The 20,749-nt window shown below is 42.2% G+C and overlaps 1 protein-coding gene across 1 annotated transcript in view; it reads left to right on the forward strand.

The window, feature by feature from the left end:
* Positions 1–20,749, forward strand: part of TMTC1 (transmembrane O-mannosyltransferase targeting cadherins 1) — a 260,082-nt gene that overhangs the window by 171,771 nt on the left and 67,562 nt on the right. Inside the window, exon 10 of the mRNA XM_065887047.1 lies at positions 13,531–13,698. Coding sequence (XP_065743119.1) covers positions 13,531–13,698 — 168 coding nt within the window. The remainder of the gene's footprint in view (positions 1–13,530; positions 13,699–20,749) is intronic.

Raw genomic sequence — 20,749 nt, forward strand, 5'->3', positions numbered from 1 at the left:
AATACAGTAAACCAAAATATTATCAGGAAATTATTCATTTTTATTTCTTCATTTTGAGTAGGAAATTTAAGTTAATTTTAAACTTAATTTAAATGAGATTAATTTAGTATTAAATAGTAAAATTTATTTCATTTATGGATATTGAGTTAGAAATTTTAAAATGCATATAATTAGAAATGAGTTTCATAACCTTCGATTCCCCCCAAAGTAAGTATCTAACAGCTTTCTTAAGACTTAACAGCATCTTGTTTTGACTTAGTTAAGGAGAGGGTGGCCCTTAATTTTCTTTATGTGTCTACAGCACAGTTTGGGAAGGAGATTATTTCTTGATAAAAACTATTTGATGAAGACAAAAATACGAAATTTCTTTGAGTTCTATATTGACTTAAAATAATAAGCTTATGAGGGCTTGCCAGTACTGAGGAATATGGAGGGCAAAGGAGGACCTCAGTGTCTGTTCTAGATGTGTTTTTGCTTAAAGCAGCTGAGTCAGGTTTTGTCTGTAGGACTCCTGATTCCAAGTGGAATCTGTATTTATTCTTCACTTAACAGATATTCACAGAGCGTCTGTCCCAGGCATGCTCTACTACAATCTGAGGCTGCAAAAATAAGTGAATCTCAGGTTTTTTCCCCTCAAAGAGTTTATTAACTGCTGATTAAAAACAAAATGGTGTCTTCCTCTCTAATCATTTAACAGATCTGCATATTCTTTAAAATAGTATCATACTCAGTAAACATTAATTGTATCAAAACTTTTATTGAACCTTTATTATAGGTCAGTCTCTATGCTAAGCATGTTATATTTATTTTATCAGTTAATTCATGCCGTATGTGGTGGTTCATAGCACGTTCCTGCAGTCAGAGTGTGACCTGAGTGTGATGTCACAAAACCTCTGTTTCCTCATCTGTGTCAAATGAAGATAACAGCACCCAACTCAGTGAGATTTTAATGGCATTAAATGAGATGGCCATTTATAAAAATGTTTTCTATAAAAAACTTATAAAATGCTTTATATTGTACATGTTCAATAAGTAGCAAGTGTTATCGTTGATATCAGCTTTCTGATGTAGCTAATACCATAATACCCATTTTACAAAAATAAAGCCTGGGCTCTGAGAGGTTAAATGACTTGCCCAAGTGGCATAGCTAGTTAAGTGGCAAAGCAGTGGAATAGAGATCCTTGTCTGCTGACAGATCTGGCACCTTCCAGGTTATGTTGCTTCTCTGATGGTAACGTCTCCTCAATTGAAAAAGATGAAGAAAATACGAACACAGGAAAGTACTTTCAGCTCAACTCCATTTGGAAATCAGCGCAGGATACTTTCAAGAGTCCTGAGATCTGAATCCACAGCACTTGGTGTTCTGAGTGCATGTGTGGTAAGATTTTCTAATCCAAATACAAGAGAAAAAATTTTGAGGACATAAAAGGGCTGGAATTTTAAACAAGAGGTTAAATTTCATTCTTCTGGAAGAGAGCCTCAGGTAAACATTATAGAAGCCCATAAAATTGTCATCAACCATTTGTGAGCTGTCTTATTGAAAGTCAGGGATTTCTGTCGCCCAGGTAGGTGTGTCCTCCAAACACCCACAGAATCATGCCAGCTCTGGCTCTTCCTGTGCTGCCATATCTTCAATAGACCTTTTTGTGACTCCATTTCTTTTCTCTAAAACAGGCAAAGTCATGCCCTGCCCTTTTTCCACTAGGAATAAGCTGATTTGGATTAAAATAAAAGTTTGAAATATAAAGAAAACATCAATATTACCAAGAGCAGGTGCCTGCCTCTCAGAACCTATTTGGATTTTGCTGCATTTGGCAAACTCGGTGCAGAGTCATCCAAAATCAATTTCAGGAAACCGGTCTTCATTAAAAAGATGGCTGTCCTTTTCTCTCCAAGTTCCCGCATCTGTGCATCGTCGTGCTGATGTCAAGCACCCATCATTTTCCGAGGGTTTGTCTTTACTGCCCAGCGTCTCCTGGATTCATATCCATATCATCACTGTGCCCAGCCAGGCCTCTTTCCCCCTCCAGAGCCGTGGTCTTGGCAGATGCCAAGGCCATGTGACTAGGAAGTGGAAGTGTCTCCTGCCCCTTATAGATGGTCCTGGAGGCTGAGGGAGAGGGCACGTCACTAGTCCAGGTACACAACTCTGAGCACAAACCTGAGAGTTTAACTCAAATTGGGGGGAACTGGGGTTGGAGGAAGCCGAGGAGTTTTTGAGAGAGCCATTGTACCTCTCACAAACCCCAGCCTTCCTTCACAGTCATTGTTGTAAGTAGCACCATAAGGGAGCTGTTTTTTGTTTGTTTGTTTGTTTGTTTAATTCATTTATTTATTTATTTTTATTTTTGGCTGTGTTGGGTCTTCGTTTCTGTGCGAGGGCTTTCTCTAGCTGCGGCAAGGGGGGGGGCCACTCTTCATCGCGGTACGCGGGCCTCTCACTATCATGGCCTCTCTTGTGCGGAGCACAGGCTCCAGATGCGCAGGCTCAGTAGTTGTGGCTCACGGGCCTAGTTGCTCCGCGGCATGTGGGATCCTCCCAGGCCAGGGCTCGAACCCGCGTCCCCTGCATTGGCAGGCGGACTCTCAACCACTGCGCCACCAGGGAAGCCCCAAGGGAGCCGTTTTAATTATGGTGCTGGATTCCCTTGTTATCTAAAATTGTGCAGCTGAGTCAGAAATCCAAACCTCTGTGGGGAAACTTGTGCTGTGGCTTTAGAGAGTTTCTAATGACTTCATCGGAGGCAGTTTATACATGCTGACAGTTTTCATGAAAATGGGGACTTTTCTCCAAAAAAGATTTTACTCAGCAGAGACCAGCCTCCCCCATCTCAGTGGAGAATGGTAGACAGTTGGGTAAGGAGCTGCTGGAATCTTCCTCAGGGCTGCAGAGAATGTTGCAGACGCTGCAGGCATTCCTTGGAAGGTGCCAGAGCACCAGGTGATGCCCGGTGCATTTAATAAACCTACACGCTGGCTTCCACGATGCTGAAGGATGTGTCCAAGCCTTTTATACACACGGGAATCTTCTCTGCATGGAAGATTCTCTTCTCTCCTTCCATTATTGACCTACAAGAAAGAGCCGTTCTCCATAGCATTCGTACCCAAGTACTTTGAGGAAAACATGTACTCTGGGGCTTTCTTGAAAATTCAGATCATCATCTTTATGCAGAAAATCCATGTTGTCTCGAAAACTTCAGCAAACTGGGGGAAGATGAAATAGAAAGCTCAGTTGGTAGGTGAACTTCCTACTCATTAAATATTCAAGGTAAGGAGCAAGTTTCTAGCCTTGGGATCGCATCCGTGAACACTACAGAGGTCACGTCTACCCTCACCGAAGCCCAGGCGAGTTTCCTATATTTTTGGTATTAAAATATCCCAGGGAGCTGGTTTGGCCATTTTACAAGAAAAGCCCAGAACGAGTTGGACCAACAGTGCTCTTTCATCCTCTGCCTTTCTGCCTGACAATGAACAAGCCACTTAAATCTTCTAGCTTCTGTTCTCCCTCCATCCTAACCTAGCACAGACCCAAAATATCACCTGCCTCTCACTTGCACTTTGAAATCTGTGGATAAAAGGGACAGAAATGGGCAATTTATTTGACACTGCATGGCTTTAGGGTCAGAGTTTTACCCCCAAAAGAAATTGGAATAATCTTTTCTTCTGGTGATAAATACCAATTTTATGGATGTCTTTTTTGAACAGGCAGGAGAGTTTGGGGCTTAAATCATTCTTTCACAGAAGTTTTGATCTCTTATTCTTATCTCAAGAGAAGCGTATAATTTAATGGCTACTTTTTTGTATTTTATAAAAACCACATTAGAATGCTTCAAAGGACTAAAATTTCTTAGAATCGATGAAGCAGAAATAGTTGTTGAGAGCTCTCCAGTAAAGTTGTAGAATGTGATCAGAGATCCATTCACATGCCAGATTAAGGGTGATTTATTCGCTTCAGTGCCAAAGAGCAAATTCCTAAACTGCTTTAAGAAAACATGAATGAGTGGAGAGGGGAAAAGAACGGACAGAAGTAAGTGAAGGCAGAACCAATAATGTGGTTGGAACTGATCAAGAAAAACTGGGATCACAGAAGGAGAAGTTAGACCACCTGTGTTTGAGGGAAGAAAGAAAATTTTTAAATTGCCCTACTCTTAGAAAGAGATGCCATTGTTTTGTATAGTTCCTAAGCTAATGAACACATCAGTCATGGAGAAATGGAAGACAAGTGACTCTTTTCCATATTCAATTTTGAGAAATACCTTCAAATCACACCTATTAATTCTAAATGGAATTTTTAATCTTACACAGGTTGCTATTGAAACAGTACTGCAGTATTTGTTCCTCAGGATGCAAAGTGAGAAATGTCACCTCTGAAAGAACACTGCCCCTGTTATCTGACACTGGGGATCCCTACTGATGAGCCATCTATGCATATGCTCCTTCAGAGCTGCTGGAAGAGAGTGATGATTATTTGGGAGCGAATCAAAGTTTTGCCAAATACTCAAATCATCAGAGAAATCATTTGATATCAATAAAACCTTACTTTAGCAAACCCAGTAGAAGGAGAACTGACCTGGGAATCAGCACAGCCCAGTCTGTCCTGTGCCGCCTGGCTGTCCTGGGGGAATCACTTTCACTTTCGTATCTGTAAAACCTGAGTGTTGGCCTTGCCCGGTAATCCCCTAATGTTGCTTAGATCTTTGTGCCACAGTTGTCTCTGAACTAGCCAAACTGGGGGGTAAGGAGAGAAAGAGAGATAATGCAGTGAGTTTTTCATAAAGTTAAATCAATTCATTTAAAAAATTATGAAATTATATGTTTCCTATATTTTTGGTATTAAAATATCCTTTCTCGGGCTTCCCTGGTGGCGCAGTGGTTAAGAATCCGCCTGCCAAGGCAGGGAACAGGGGTTCGAGCCCTGGTCCGGGAGGATCCCACGTGCCGTGGAGCAACTAGGCCCGTGCGCCACAACTACTGAGTCTGCGCTCTGGAGCTCGAGAGCCGCAACTACAGAAGCCCACGCGCCTAGAGCTTGTGCTCCTCAGCGGGAGAGGCCACCACAGTGAGAGGCCCGCGCACCACAGCGGAGAGTGGCCCCCACTCACCGCAACCGGGAAAGGCCCGCGCGCAGCAAGACCCAACACAGCCAAAAATAAAAAATAAATAAAATAAAAATAAATAAATTTAAAATATCCTTTCTCTTCCTGCATGACGAGAGCAGGAGGGGATATACAGCCCTCCATTAGTTCCTCCTCTCCCACCCAACTCCCTCCTTTTGGACATTTTGCTGGTTTGGGAAATCTGAACTCCAGTTACCATAGTGCTGCATGGTCTCGAAGGTCCCATTCAGCTCCCAAGTTCAACTCTTTGTGACTTAGAATAACCTTGTGGAAAGCATGAATTTTTCCTCTTAGGAGTTGAAACACATATTCGTCCTGCTCAGTTTCAGCAAGATGCCCAAGTAGGGCAAGGGGGACATGTCCCCTGGGGGGAAGCAGGAGCAAAGAGGAAGTTCATCTGCCACGAGGACAGGCTCTCTGAAGGGCCTGGCAGTGGGCACTAGGGGATGGTCTGGGCAGCACTGGTGTGGGGCCTCCTCCGTGAGCTGATAGGGTGTCCTCATAAGCATCAGGAACATGTGTTGCTTAGAAGTTCCCACGGACGAGCATCAGTGAGGAGTATGGGCCAGTAGGAAATAGGAGCCTAACCACTGGGGCAGGGCAACAAGAGCAATGGCAGATGCCCCGTCCCCGGGGCCATGGTGCAGGCAGCTTATCAAGAGAGGTTGCAGCCATGAGAACAGGTCAGACGTTCGTGTATCCGTATCAAGTCGTGAGGAGAGACTCAGGAATTGTGCTGAAGCCTAATATCAAAACCGGGCTCAGAGCACAGGTAAGGTTGCTCACAGGGTGACTGGTACCGAGTCCAGTGTGTCCCTCTGTCCCCCTACACTGGGTTTTCAAAAGTCCATCAAAGTTGTTCCTCAGTATACCATGGGGTAAGGATGGGAAGATTTGACTTCAATGTGTTCAACCCCTTGAGACCTGAACTCAGAAGAGGAATGAGATCTGGGAGGTAGACCTTGTCCGGTGAGGGCTACTTTCCAGGGCAGTGCCCAGGTAGGGAGGGTCCTGGGGCTGCACGGGACTTGGTAATGGTCACCAGGTCATGGTGAGGGTGAGTGCTGTATGAGTTCTTCCTTCCAGGAAGGAAGCAGCAGGGCTTTGCTGAGGAACTTAACTGACTGTGTTACAAAACTGGAGATTGTAGGTCACATAGAGCAGAGCAATGGTAGGAATGAGTGAGCTGAGAGGAGGTCAGTGTGCTCATGGCCTGAGGACCAGTTGGCCAATCTGTTGTGCTCAATGAATTGTGCTCAGCCAACGGCACAAAGTGAGGATAAACTTGAACAGTTATTTACTAGACTGGAATCATGGCCTTACTATTAGAGAACCCTGTTAGTTATAAAAGATGAATGTTTATGTCCGAGTCCTTAATGGAGAACAGCAAATGTCTTGGAAACCAGGATTTGAACGTAAAATTTGGAGAGTAGAATCTGAATTCAGATGAGACTAAATGGAATAATATATGTGCAAATTGCTGTAAGCTATGCTAGGTAATTGCAAGTCATTATTTCAGTCTGCCTTGTACAAATGAGGAGATTGGGTGAGTCAAAGTGGAAGGAAATCAACGTAGCAGAGTATAGGCCTCTCCTTCCCAGCCCTTTTCCCCCTCCTCCTTCAGTACTATAAACCTCTGTTTTCTTTTTTAACTTCATGCGCTCAAAAGTAAACAACCCCAAAGGAAAAAAAAAAACTCAGCTCATGACAATGAGAACAGATTGGTGGTTGCCAGAAGCAGGGAATGAGGGGTGGGCAAAATGGGTGAAGGGGGTCAAAAGGCACAAACTTCCAATTATAAGTTAAATAAGTCCTGGGCGTGTAATATTTAGTTAATAATACTGTATTGTATGTTTGAAAGTTGCTAAGAGAATTAGATATTAAAAGTTCTCATCACAAGAAAAAGAAATCGTAACTGTGAGGTGATGTGTGTTAACTAGAGTTATTCTGGTGCTCATTTTGCAATATACAGAAATATCAAATCATGATGTTGTACACCTGACACTAATATGATGTCATATGTCACTTATATCTCAATTTTTTAAAAAAGTGAACACCCCTAACTTAGCAGGCTAGCATTCTGAAACAGAAAACTGGATGTTGTACACCTGACACTAATATGATGTCATATGTCACTTATATCTCAATTTTTTTAAAAAGTGAACACCCCTAACTTAGCAGGCTAGCATTCTGAAACAGAAAACTGGAGGAGGTTATGAAACGTGCCCCTGGGAGTGGAGGAGAGACTAGCTTGTGGGTATCACACACCCAGTCACCTGCCTGGAGGTTGTGAATGGATTTAAGTGTTGCCATTTCAACCTCCCTTCCGTTAAGACCCCTTGTCGTTATTAGTGAATCTATTTCTTTCCTTTGCTCTTGGATTCTGTGCTGGGAAATACATCTCAAACCAGTGACTTCTTATACAAATTTTAGTAATCTTAAAATATCCTCCCCACTATTTTAGAAACCTGGATTGTCTTGCCCTCATGAGAGTTGGGACCACCATTTTGTATGTTTGTGTTTTCTCATAATACCCAGAAAAATAGATGCTTCATTAGAGAGTATTGTAGAAAATTAAAGAACACTGGACATATGACACAGCATGTACAGTCAGGTCTGTGCTAATATAGGGGAAGAGACGAGGGAACGGCAACAACAGTGAATTGTCCATTAATGCCTTTGCTTCAAAAGTGAAGATGCCTGACTCTAGAATATGGTGGTTTACGGAAGAAATGGCAGAATTTAGGTCCTAGAGCTGAGTATACTGTACGAGGGTTGAGAAAGGTTGTTTTTCTGGCTTTTTAGAATTAGATTCAGCATGACTTGGGAGGTGGTTGGCTTTGGCCAAAAGGCCTCTCAGGCCCAGATGGAAAATTTGTTGTGGCTACTGGAACCAGGCTGAGAGGGAAGTAAGCCAGGCTCGGGTGAAGGTGCCTGCGAAGGGAAACACTGCCCTCTGAGTATGGACAGTACTCCTGGTGATAAGTCATCTTTGGGCTCGACTTGGATTGATTCATTTTTAAGTTCACTTTTGTTTCCATGTTAGTTTCCGGTACCTTCCACTGCAATGTTCAATCACACTTAGGAAGCAGCCCCTCTTACATGCAAAAATGAATAAAACAGTACTCTAGCCTTAAAAACTGGCCCAAACTTCCAAACAGTTAACGCTTTGTTTCTTATCAAAGTTGAATACAAAAGCCTCTTCATTATGCGTTAATTCACCGAAGAGTTTATGTTTTTCATTTCCTTCACTTTCACAAAATAGACAGAATAGAGAAAGATTTGAAATGGATCTAAGGGAAGATTTGCTTAGTGCTTTTTGTGGTCGAGGTTTATGAACGTTCATTAACTTAAGTATGTGGCCATATGTATTTCACATATGACCAGTGTACCTTGTTTTCTTCAGTATTTTGTTCTATAAAAATGATGTATGAGTCATACCTTTCAGAAGCCAACAATATCGTACAAGGTATTTTGAAGTTTTAAGGGTGTTCTTGGTGGATGCTCTTAAAAGACTTACAGTTGTCCTGTAAATTAGACAGTTTGGGTCAATCTGGACTTTGATAAACTAGGTTTCTTGAGGTGTATTTACAGATCTACCACGTATTTTATTGATGTAGTAATACACACATGAACACATAGACACTGCCCTTGAGAACACTGATACCTTGTATTCAGTTCACAGAGCACACCCACATATATTATTTCATTTACTCCATGCAACAACCTTTCAAGGTAGCTGTATTTTAAGCTGCCTTGAAGGCAGGCAATATTTAGCCCTTGTAATACAAACAACTAAGGCCAGATCAGGCTCTGTAAGTAAATCTGTCGCACAGAGCTCACCAGTGTCAGAGAAGAACCCAGCTTTCTAGACCCAGTTCTAGACTCTTTATTCTCCAATGAAATCCTTCTCCTCGCTGCAAACCCCCAAAGTCTGCACCAGAACACTTGTTCCACTACACCTAGTAGTGCTCTAGTTACCTTAGGAAGTTACTACATTTACAGGAGCCAAATACAGAGTTATCTGTTTCCACCTGGAATACATGTAAACTCTGCACCTTTCCTGCCTTCTACTCTATTTAGCAGAAAATAATGTCCTAATAATATTATTATTATCATAACATAATATTAATGCTATTTACTGTTTAGTGTGTATCATCAGTTGTGCACAGTGTAAAATTATTATTCCCTTTTACAAAATAAGAAAATTAAGAACCGGGTAATAAATAATTTGTCTGAAATCAAACAACAGTAAGTGTCAGAATTGAGAGGCAAACGGGTTTTTTTCTGATTCAGACCCTGCCTTACTTACCACTGGAGGTCTCATAAATTTTAGAGCTGGTAGGTGAGCTGGGAGGTTGAGAGGAAGCATGTCATCTTCAAAGAGGTAAAAGAGAATTAGCAGACTCTCAGAAGGTGAAAGCAAAGGGTTTTTCTCCCAGTTTGCTCCATAGGTAATGCCGAGAAAAGAACAGAACAAATCTATTTATGGAGAAGTAAATGTAAAGAAGCTTTTCATACCCAGCCCAGCACCCCTAGGATGGGGAGTTAAGGAAATGCACGAGAGATACCTTTTTCTTGGAATGTGAATAAACTCACATCCACATGCATTCAGTCTTTTGGGAAATTTCCCCATCCATCAAATGTTTGAGATAAAAAAGAAAAGGCAAGAAATGGGGACACTAATGAACCTGGACCAGCTTCCAGGTTCAATCTGATCTGAGGAGCCACCATTGTCTCCCTGGGGCTTCCTGTGCCATAGCGTCAAACACCTATTTGGGGCTCATGGTTCCAGGGCTTTTTTGTTTAACCATTTGGGGTCAACATCCATGAGACCAGAATAAGATCTGAAGGTCAGATAATTTGCCAGTTGGGGATTCAACAGATCAACATGAAGTTCATTAGGGACATGTTTCATTTAAACTATCTAAAGTTGGGAATTTTTTAGAGTAATAAAATAGGAAGAATGTGTCTGTCTTGTATCATTAATGCTATTTATAGATACTCTCAGTGGGTTGTTTGAGCTTGTTAAGTTAAAAGGTAGAATTTCAATTCTACTTAATAGCAAAACACTTCTCTTTGCTGCATATAATAAAACAAAAAGTAAAGCCGTAACAAACATCATAAAATACTTGGCCCAGTCATAGAAAATTGTCATCTCTCCAGGGTTGATGTAAATGGGAAGGGGAAATGTTGTTCTTTTATCACTTAAGAGCGTGAAAGTACCTTTGTACTATCTACACGACGACTAACTACTAAAAGTTCTCAAACAACAGGTTTAAACATTTTCTATTCAAATTTGAAAGGACAGACGTTGTTGATTGATATTTCCTATTCAATTCTCTTTGGATTTGCATTTTTTAAAGGAGAGATGCAGCTTTCTTTAGTTTTTATAAGCACTGTGGGCTGAGCAGCTTGTCAGTAAAATACATTCAAAATTGGAGATCCCTGTGGCCTGTGAACGAGAGATCATCTTTGTGCTGCTTTCTCTGGGACAGCCATGGTGCCTCTCAAGCGTGCTTTGAAAATGTTTCTCGGTACTGAGCTAAGCCATTCAGCAGCCAGCTGGGCTCTTGGTTCTCCAGGTTATGATGGCAGTTGTCAGTGGTTTACACTGACTCCTTTGGGCTCTCTGGGGAGGTCTCTGGTCAGAGCCCAGATTTTCCTTAACCAGGTTAAGCAGACCAAACTGGAGTCTGGTTTCATTTCCCTGGAGGTCAGAAAAGTATGTATTTTCTCATTTGCTTGATTTTCCACTTTCAAAATGAGGACTTGCCCTGCCCCAGTAATGGAGAGAGCAGTCCTACCCCCCTGCAGCTGAGATCTGCAGTAAAGCAGATGTTGAAAGATGAAATGTCATAATAGAGAAGCATCTTAATCTCTGATATTGTGTTCAAGTTTTTAAGAATGTGATACCCTCTAAGAAATTTGCAAACTTAAGTGGAGATGATTTTATATGGCTTAGCATTTCTTTAAACCATATGTCAATACAAGGACTTCTGAAAAAAAATGATTATGTTACTTGATCCCGATGCCTGTGCTGAGTGGAAGGAATGGTATTCTCCTTCGTTTTGGCTGTAGCAGGGCTCAACAACTGTGGCCTGTGAGTGGAATCTGGCCCATCGCCTGTTTTTATAAATACATTTTGTTGGAACACAGCCATGCCCATTCGTTTACATAAGTGTCAATGGCTGCTTTCCTGCTACGAAGATAGAGTTGACTAGGAAGGACAGAGCCCATATGGCCTGAAATACTTACTCTCTGGCCTCTTACAGAAAAAGTTTGCCCACTCCTGAGTTATAGCACAGCGTTAGGGCCGTGGGACTTCTGATCTGACTCTATTCCTAGCTTTTGGAGCTATGGGCAAGTTATTTAAGTCCTCTAAGCTTTAGTTTCCTCATTTATGAAGTGGGAGATACTGAGGATTGAGTTTTTTAATTAGATAATATATTTAAAGCCAGTACTGTCCTTGTTCCAGACGCTACAAGTATTGGACAGGCCCACATAAAGATCTTAGCACAGTGCCCGACACGTAGGGAGTACTCCACAAACGTGCAAACGTACAAAATAGCTGATCTGGTTGCTGTCATCTTCATTATCCTCGTGTTCTGCCACTTGGTGGCCGTTGCTCTGGAGCTGTTGGAATCCCAGTGTTTCCCTTCCCCACCGCTCTGCCAGATGGCAGCTCTTTCCTACAAGGAGGCAGTTAATGACCATTGAGATGTCATGTATGGAGTGATTGGGAAGGAAGTAGGTGAAGCTGTGTGATAAAGTGTGAGGAACACAGCAGTCAAGGCAGAACCCCAATGTCAGGACAGCAGGTGGAGTGTGGGCTCTGGAATCCGGAATTCCGGGGGTTTTGTCTTTGCTCTACTGGACATGAGCTGTGTGACGGAATTCAGCAAGTGCGTTCGCTTCTCTTCTTCAGTGTCTTCAGGAGTTTAATGCTGCTAATAGTGACCCCCAGGGATATAAGGATGAACTGAGCTCCTGTAGAGAATGTACTCGGCACATAAGATGTGCTCGATTAACATTGCTCCTCAGAGGTGCTGCTTTACGAACGCAGGGGGAGAAGAGAGCAGGCACTGGGGACCTGGGTGCCTGCAGGGTGCGCCCCCTGCATTTCAGTACGCTCTTCACATGTCACTTTTTCAATGAGGCCTCCCCTGACCGCCCATATGAATATCTCACCTTCCTTCCCCTCCTGGTCTCCCTCCTTCACTTTCCTGCTTGATTTTTCTCCACCTAACGTATCATATTCAGTGTGACCTACTCTGGGTCTTACTTGCTTGGTGGCTGTTTTCCCATCCATGTGAGTTCCAGGAGGGTAGGAATGATTGTTTTACCCACTGATAACATTCTTGGTGCCTGTGACAGTGGCAGGCACATAATCTGTGTTTTACTCATAATTGTATTTTTAGTGCTCAGCCTACTGCCAGTCACATACTAGAGAGAGAACAAATAATTAATTAAACAAGTAAATGAGTTATATTAATTTTGGGCTTCTTATAGTATTAGTGTCTGACTAATATAGGATTTCTTTACACAAGCTTGCTTCATTGTTAAAATATTCTATAATAATTTGTATTATCGTCTTTGGAAAGAAATGAGTTTTGACTAAAATACACACAGCATAATGAGTACAGACTAAATATGTTTTTCTGAGGCCAGTCGGCAGGCAGGAAGCCTCTCTGCAGGTGCACAGGTGATGCGAGGGTCCACATTCCATCCACCAAGCCAAAGCTTTTAGAGATGTGGTATCAATGTGCCAAAGCCCCACTCCGATAACGTGTCTGTTGGGAAAGCTGAGCCAGAATCAGCATGAGAATCGGATCAGTGCAGCTTGTCTGTGATAGGCTGCCCGCTGTGAGCCTCAGAAGCCCGCCGGTGGGAGGATCTTCCTTCAGCGTAAGGACTTTGGCCAGAATGGGGATATACTAGGTGGCACGTCCGGAGACCAAAATCAATGCCCCTTGGTGACCAGCATCCCTTCCAGGACCTGATAGTCTCCCCCAGGGACTGTCTCCCACAAAGCCTCAGGGTCCAAATTTGAACACATGGTGCCAGTAGGGTTATACAATGTCAGGAACATAAGGGAGCCTGAGTCAGAGGGTCCAGTCAAGACCCAAGACACACAGGATGGACTTTTCTGGATGCCTGAGCTGCAGAAATTCAGGGCAATGTGAGCCTGCAAGATGAACCTGTCATTCTCCACACTTGTGCCAGAGAACTAGCCAGTGTGCCGGTAGAGCCCATTTGAGCTCTAATGTGGAAATGTGTCAGACAGGGCGGGTTATGTCTGTGTTTTCTATCACAGGACAAGCTCTGTTTGAAAAGTTAGTTGCATGGGATGGAATACTCAGGGGCCTCTATTGCACCCCAAAGTCACTTGCTTCTCTGCCCTGTTTTCCAGCATGGGCTACTGCATCCTTTTCGTGCATGGAATGAACAAGCTGTGCACGTGGCTGAATCGCTGTGGGGCTGCCACCCTGAGCGTGTCCACTGTGCTGCTGCTGCTGCTTTTCTCCTGGAAAACCATGAAACAGAATGAAATCTGGCTGTCGAGAGAGTCCCTATTCAGGTATGACTAGAGGGTTAAAAGGGAATCTCTTCCCATTTATTTCTTTGCTGACGCATTTGTTTCCAAACAAACGAGGCGACATGGATCTGGCAATATTTATTCATCCAGAAACGTTTTTTAGTAAAGTTTTAAATGGAAGATGTCATTTTATTTTGGGTTTTAACTTTAATTTTTTAAATGGTATTATATAAAGTTTTACGGGAGCTCACTGTAAGTGAATTAATGGAAATAAGGCTCATGGGAAGGTTTTTGGGTCTGTGAATTGAGATGGAAAGTCTTGATGATGAGCTGGGCTGTAAAATCAGCCATCAACAAAATAAGATTGGTCAGTAAGTCTAATTGCATTGTTCAGCTGAGTGAATGAGAAAGGTGAGCACATAGCAAGAAGGAAGAGAGATGCAGAATATTCCAGGATATTAAGTTGCGATCTGTAATCTAGTTGCTTTGTTTTGAACATTAAGCATGAGCAAGGAAGGGAAAGACTTTTTCATCTTGTGGTAGGTTTTTATGTAGTGTAGAAGCTGTTTCTGAATATAACAATGCCAGTTTATAGCCCTAACTTGTTGTAAAGCATAAAACGTCCTTTAGGTTGCTCATTATGCTGTGTTTCTGGGCTTAGTCTGTCTCCTTGATGTCATAGCCCTGGTGACCTTCACCTGGCCTCCGCGGCTCAGCCACACCTGGCCTCCCAGCAGTATTTCCCAGTCTCCCAGGGGTCCCCAGTCTTTGACCCCTTCCAGCTTCTGTCCTCATTTATGACCCAGTTGGCCAGTTCTGTCAACGTGGTTCTTATTTGGTTCCCTAATCAGCCAGTACCCAACACTTATTCTTTGGAGGCAAACAACTGAAACAGAGCTGGAATCACTTTCAAAAGGAGAAAATATGGAAAGAGCGTAGGAGAGCACACAGAATTGGGGAGTAGGTGAGGAAGTAAGCATGTAGCAGACGGGAAACAGGTGTCTGGATAGTCTGTCTTGAGGGGACCTGGGTACCTGCAAAGGAATGAACGGAGGGTAAATGTACCCCAATTTTCTCTCTCTTCACATCACAGTCCTAGGAAAAGAAAATCCTCTGACTAGGCCTGAGCTTAGGTCGTGTGCCTGCCCCTTGTCCCTCCTAGGGCACTGAGATGACAGAACTGGCCAAAGACGCTCCCCTGGCTTCCATGGGGGGAGTTAGGGCAGGCAGAGCCCCTGGGCTTCCACTGAGATGTCCCAGCAAGAGGGAATTCCCCACAGGAAACCCAAGCACCGGAAAAGGACACAGACTCTGGGCTGCCAGAAGTGAGTGAATGAGGGAATGAACGAATGAAGGAGTAAGACAACTGTTCATTGTACTCCTCTACCTTTTAAAACAATATATCTGATTTTGCCATTTGGCAATTTAACTTTCTTTAATAGAAAAAAAATTAGTCTGGCATGCATGCACATCTTATCAGTTTATTTACTGTTACTATATCATTATCATTGTCACCATCATTACTTCAGGGGATACTATAGGGACCTGTTGCCCTGTGGGTTTTTTTCTAGGAATTGTATATCACTTTTAGGCTTCCGATTCTGTTCCGTCCCCGTCATACCCCCGACCTCAGTGCAGTTCTCACAGACTACAATGGACTTGTTCCCTCTTACTGCCCACTGCTGAGGTCATTCTGTAAACACAGGGGCATGGAAGTTCAGGAATATAACTTCCTCCTGGTTTCTGTTGGCTTGATTCATTTTTTCTTTCACTTTCAATAGTCAGTGCTTTTATGAGAAACTTTAAAATGGTTCTGCCCCGTGTTAAATCCTTTCCTTGAATAAAGGTACTAAGATTGATTGTATTTTCTAATGATGTTTACTGCTTAATCAGTGCAACTCTGAGGAAGGATTTTGGCAGACAGCATTTTATCTCAAGGATAACAAGTTAGTGTTCAAACCCTGTACAGCTGATGCCAGCAATTAAAAAAAAAAGGAAAACAGAAAAACAAAAAGCTCATTGACCTTGCATGCAGAGGCTTCTGGTTTTTTAGATGGAAGCATGTAGGAAGTGAACAGTTGATTACTAAAACACAGGCATTCCACATATGTGCTTAAAGAGACTTTGTGTCTTGAGAGGCCTTTGGTGATCAAATGGAATTTTGTGTAAGGTGCAAATCAAAGCTATCAATAATTTTTAGAAAACTTTTCCTGTTATAATTTATTTATGTCCTGGGGAAACTTTTAAGTATCTGAGGCTTTAAGTTTATTCTTTTTCCTTCAAGACCAGATGCTTATATGTATTCATCTTTCCTGAGTAATGTTCAAATCAGTTGAACATTTACCAAGAATCTTTGAGGCAAGATAGGATTAGTGGCTGGTGTGGGGTCTGGAATTAGGTTTTCTGGCTTTCCTCCAAGTTCTACCGTTTAATAGCTGTGTGATCGTGGGTGAGTTACTTAACCACTCCATGCCTTAGTTCCTTTATTTTAAAATTTAGGAGTTTGGGATGAACATATACACACTACTATATATAAAATAGATAACCAACAAGGTTGTACTATATAGCACAGGGAACTATATTCAATATCCTGTGATAAACCATAATGGAAAAGAATCTGAAAAAGAGTATATATATATACATATACGTATATATGTATAATTGAATCAATTTGCTGTACACCTGAAACGAACACAACATTGTAAATCAGCTATACTTCAATTAAAAAATAAATTTTAAAAAAGGAAAAACTTTTAAAATTTCGAATAATGATAGTGTCTATCTTCTGGATGTACTATAAGAATAAAGGAGTATGTGAAAGATGCATAGGGCAGTATGATAAACACTGTGTAAGGCTTTCCGATTATTGCTCTGCACTGTGTTCTAGGACATGAGAGAGCAGGGCGTGGGACGAGACACTAGAGGAGCCTGAAGTCTGGATGGGAGTCAGACACATGTACACATTTTAATGTAATGTAGCAGGTGGTAGACAGAGGCAGAGCAGGGTGCTGTGTAAGTGCAGGCAGGTGACTGGGACCAACCCAAGCCTTCAAGGACCATTCTCTTGTAGACCTGAGCTCAGTCTGGAAGGATAAGGAAAGCCTAAATTAACCATAATGGCCAAAACCAAGAGCTGGCCAACTAAGAAGAAGTTGCAGTAGTTATAGATGAGGTGATGTCCTTGACAGAGGCCCTGTTTCTGTTTTCTCCTCTGTTCCAGACTGTCAACCCATTGACCATCCTAGGTCATATGGTCTCGTTGAGGCCTCTCTAATTATATGGAGTGGTTGTGCTTGGCACTATGAACGATCTTACAGAGTATCTTAGGACAGACCTTTGTGTTAGAAACAATCCAAATTTCAGTCAAATTCCAGGGTTTCCAGCTGAGGCCTCCTGTCACAAAAAAGATCCCACTGAGTGATGTATTTTTAGGAGATACAGATGGAAGTTCCCCCTCACAGCTTTGTACTTTTATTGGCAAAAACCTCACACACAAAAGCACAAGAACCCAGCACTTGTGTCTCATCAGAGGCTCAGAGAGAGAGTAGTTTGTCCAAGACGAAATCGCTGTGAAAAGGAGGTGTCAGGTTTGAACCCAAATCCGATGTAAAAGCCAAAGAATACATATACTTCACCACATCTGTGTTTTGCTTTATGTTTTCTAACTTAAGCTAATTCCAGTATAAACAGAGAAAGACAGAGAGACAGAGACAGACAGAGACAGAATGAGAGATGTTCATAATCATAGCTGCAAGGTACATTTTCTTTAGTTCTCAGAACAGGAGATTATTCTGCTATCTAACCTGAGGAGAGGGTAAGTGCATAGCTTCTAGTGACAGCCCAGACTTTTATATTTTGGTACCAAAATAACACAATTTGATGAAATCTTTTCTTCCCATGCCCCCAAATCTTCAAAATACTTAGAAAGACAAAGACAGCATGTTTTCTTTTGCATCCAGTTTGGGGTCTCTCTTAATCCCATTCATGAACTACTTAAGTGATCCGTGGACCACCAGTTAAGAATCTATGGCTTAGATCTTCTTCCCTCCCTGTAGGAAATACATTTCTCTTTCCTCCTCTCTGAATTGCTGAGCCAGAGAGATAAGCAGACCTCCCAGGGCAGAGAACATAAACCAGGGATTGGCAAATTCCTTCGTAAAGGCCAGGCTGTAAATATTTGAGGCTTTGTGGGCCCTGTGGTCTCTTTTGCAGCTGCTCTGCCATTGTCTCGGGAAAGAGGCCAAAGACATCTATGTAAAAAGGTAAACACATTGATATGTCTGTGGCCCATCAGGCCATAGTTTGTTTACCAGTGAAATTCTAATGTTTCTAGTATCTTGCGGTACCTTTTTGGTTTATCAAACGTTGACCAACTTCAGGAGCGATTCTGACCTTATATTGATCTTGGTTGAAATCTCTGCTCAACTACTTACTCAGTCTGTAACCTTAGAAAATGGTCTTAATCTCTCTGAGCTTCAATTTCCTCATCATATGGGAGGTACAGTAATACTACCCATCGGATAGGTTGTTGAAAGGGTGAGAGGAGATAGCCCATGGAAATGGATGCTTAGCTCAGCACTTGATTCAAAATGAGCCTCCACAAGCACTGGCTAACCTGATTGTGGCATTGGAAACCTCAGGTTAAACAGGGTCACAATTGAGGAGAGCCATAAATTCTTACTTTCCTTTCCTGTTAACCTCTGGCTGAACATTTTTTTTTAAATGTTTGTTTTCTAATCAGGAATTTGGGGGGTGATTCTCCTGACCTATTGTTCCAGTAATGCCAACAAAACAAACTGATGTTCTACAAACTTGGAGAGATACCTGATAGAAGTGGCTTGATATCGCTGTGATTTTTCAAGTCCTCTGCAAACGAGAGGTGTGAGGGAGAAATGCAAAGTGCATGGATTAAGATCCTGAGTTCAAAGGGAGACCTTAGTTCATAATCCTTGTTGTAGTTATTAATAGGATTTGGGATCCAGTCCCATAACTTATGAATCCCACATTTCCTTATGGAGTAAATATGTGTAAGGCTGCACGTTCTGTTAAGACAGTTGGGACGACTCAATCACAGCATCCCAAAAGCAAACTGATGAGGCTGACCCCGGAAGGAGGGAGCAGCTTGGCCAGTCAGAGTGACCTGGAAACTTTCGTCTTTGGTCAATTGTTTATTTTCTTTTTTTCACAAACTGTTTGTTGTAAAATGAGAGACTGGAAAAACATAGCAGTAAAATATCACAGAGAGAACATAAAGGTCAAAAACAACAATGGGAAAAGCAGTGTGTTCTTAGGATTTCAGTTACTCCACCCATGCCTGCTTGCCTGCTACAAATATTATTACTTCCATCCTGCCATCACTGAACAATGCCCTCATCTTAGCAAGGACGCTTTTCCACAGGCTGAACTCGGGTGAAACATAGTAGAGCAGCTATGCTAATCACACAGAAGGGAGGATCAATTCCAATAAATATGCCAGTTATATCTATGCTGAAATCAAAGTTACTTTAAAATCTCCCTGTACTATGCACTATTTAGTTCTGCATAGAAAAATCAGACACTTTCCTGTATAGAAATTGGATTTTTTAAAAAGCCATTACTATCACTCTGAACTTGGTCCTGCCCCCATGACCTAATGTACTTTGGGTAATATCCATCTGAAATGTTATATTAAAATTCTAGCTTTGTGTGTTAGCTGGTGAGCTTCACCATAAGGTAATTGAAGGAGATTGATGATTTCACTGGCATCCAAATGGCAGCATTTGTAAATCTTCTGTCTTGGGTTAGTGGTTTCCAGTGAGAGGATTCCTCCAATCTCCTCCGTGGAGTCCAATCCTGGCTTCCAGTATGCAGAGTTTTACATGGGTATAATGGGGTGAGGGAGATTCCACTGTTCAGAATATATATTTTCACTTAATCTACCTTGGAGGTACAGCTCTTCTGGCCCTCAACTGTACCTGTTGTTCCTGATCTCTCTGACTCAACTTTTCTAGAGAGTAAACGTCCTGCCTTTTGCTGGGATGGGGAAAGAATAGAGGAAATAGTCACCTGGATGTGCCTGGTGGGGAAGAGGATCTGGGGTCTAACTGCTGTTAATACAGATTTACAGCCCATCTGTTTTCCAGCCACACCCCACACACAACAAAACATCCTAGCTACTGCCGTGCATTTCACATCACCATAACAGCTCTGTGTAAGTTGAAGTCTGCTGCTGTCACGTGATGCTGCCCTTGGGTTGGTTGCTAGCTGCCCACACTCCCTGTAAATTCTCTCCTCTGGAGAGTTCCTCAACCACTTGGCCAGTGGATTTTAAGTGGAACAGTCTTTGCTGGTCCTAAGGGACTGGGCTTTTTTTTTTTGCCTTTGAACATTTTAATTTATTTCTTTTTGAATTAAAAACACTTTTTTTCTTGGTTTATAACGTTAAGGGGCTGTTATTTCAACAAAAATTCAACAAAGTTTACAATACCCTGACATATTATCCTAACAGGTTTAATTTGTATGGAGTTCCCCTAGTGTTCTTACCTTTGAATTAAAAATTAAATGAAAATATGTCACCTAGAAGAGGAAGTGCATTTAAAGTTCAGTTGCCGGAAACTAGGTTGTTATCATTTCTGCTTCCTCTCTGTCATCACCTGCCCCACTCCAGCGTTTAACCCATGTAGGTTCCAGGAGTTTTCTTTCCAGACAGCCCCCAAACCCATCTACCTTCACCACTCCCCTGCCACCATCTCCCTGCAGGTGAGGGAACAGGGACTCTAGGAGCAAAGTCCTTGGGTCAGAATCCCTTCCCTGCCAGTTACCAGCTATCTGATCTCGTGCAGGGGTGACTTTGTGAGGCAGTTACAAACGACAGCGTGTCTTCCTCCTTGTGTCATCTTCAAAGCTTCAGTGTTACCCTCTGGGGCTCCCCAGGTATTCTATTTTACCAGCTGGAGCACACTAACAGACTCACCACTTAAGCAGAGTTTTTAACCTTTCTGAGCAAAACCTCCTTTCCTTATCTGCAACTTGTAGAATAATCATACCTGTATTTTTTTTTTTAATTAGCCCCAGTTTAGTACATGGGAAATGTTTATCTCCAGTAAACCTTAGT

The sequence above is a fragment of the Phocoena phocoena genome, chromosome 11 (assembly GCF_963924675.1).
Source record: "Phocoena phocoena chromosome 11, mPhoPho1.1, whole genome shotgun sequence".
NCBI classification, from domain to species: Eukaryota; Metazoa; Chordata; class Mammalia; order Artiodactyla; family Phocoenidae; genus Phocoena; species Phocoena phocoena.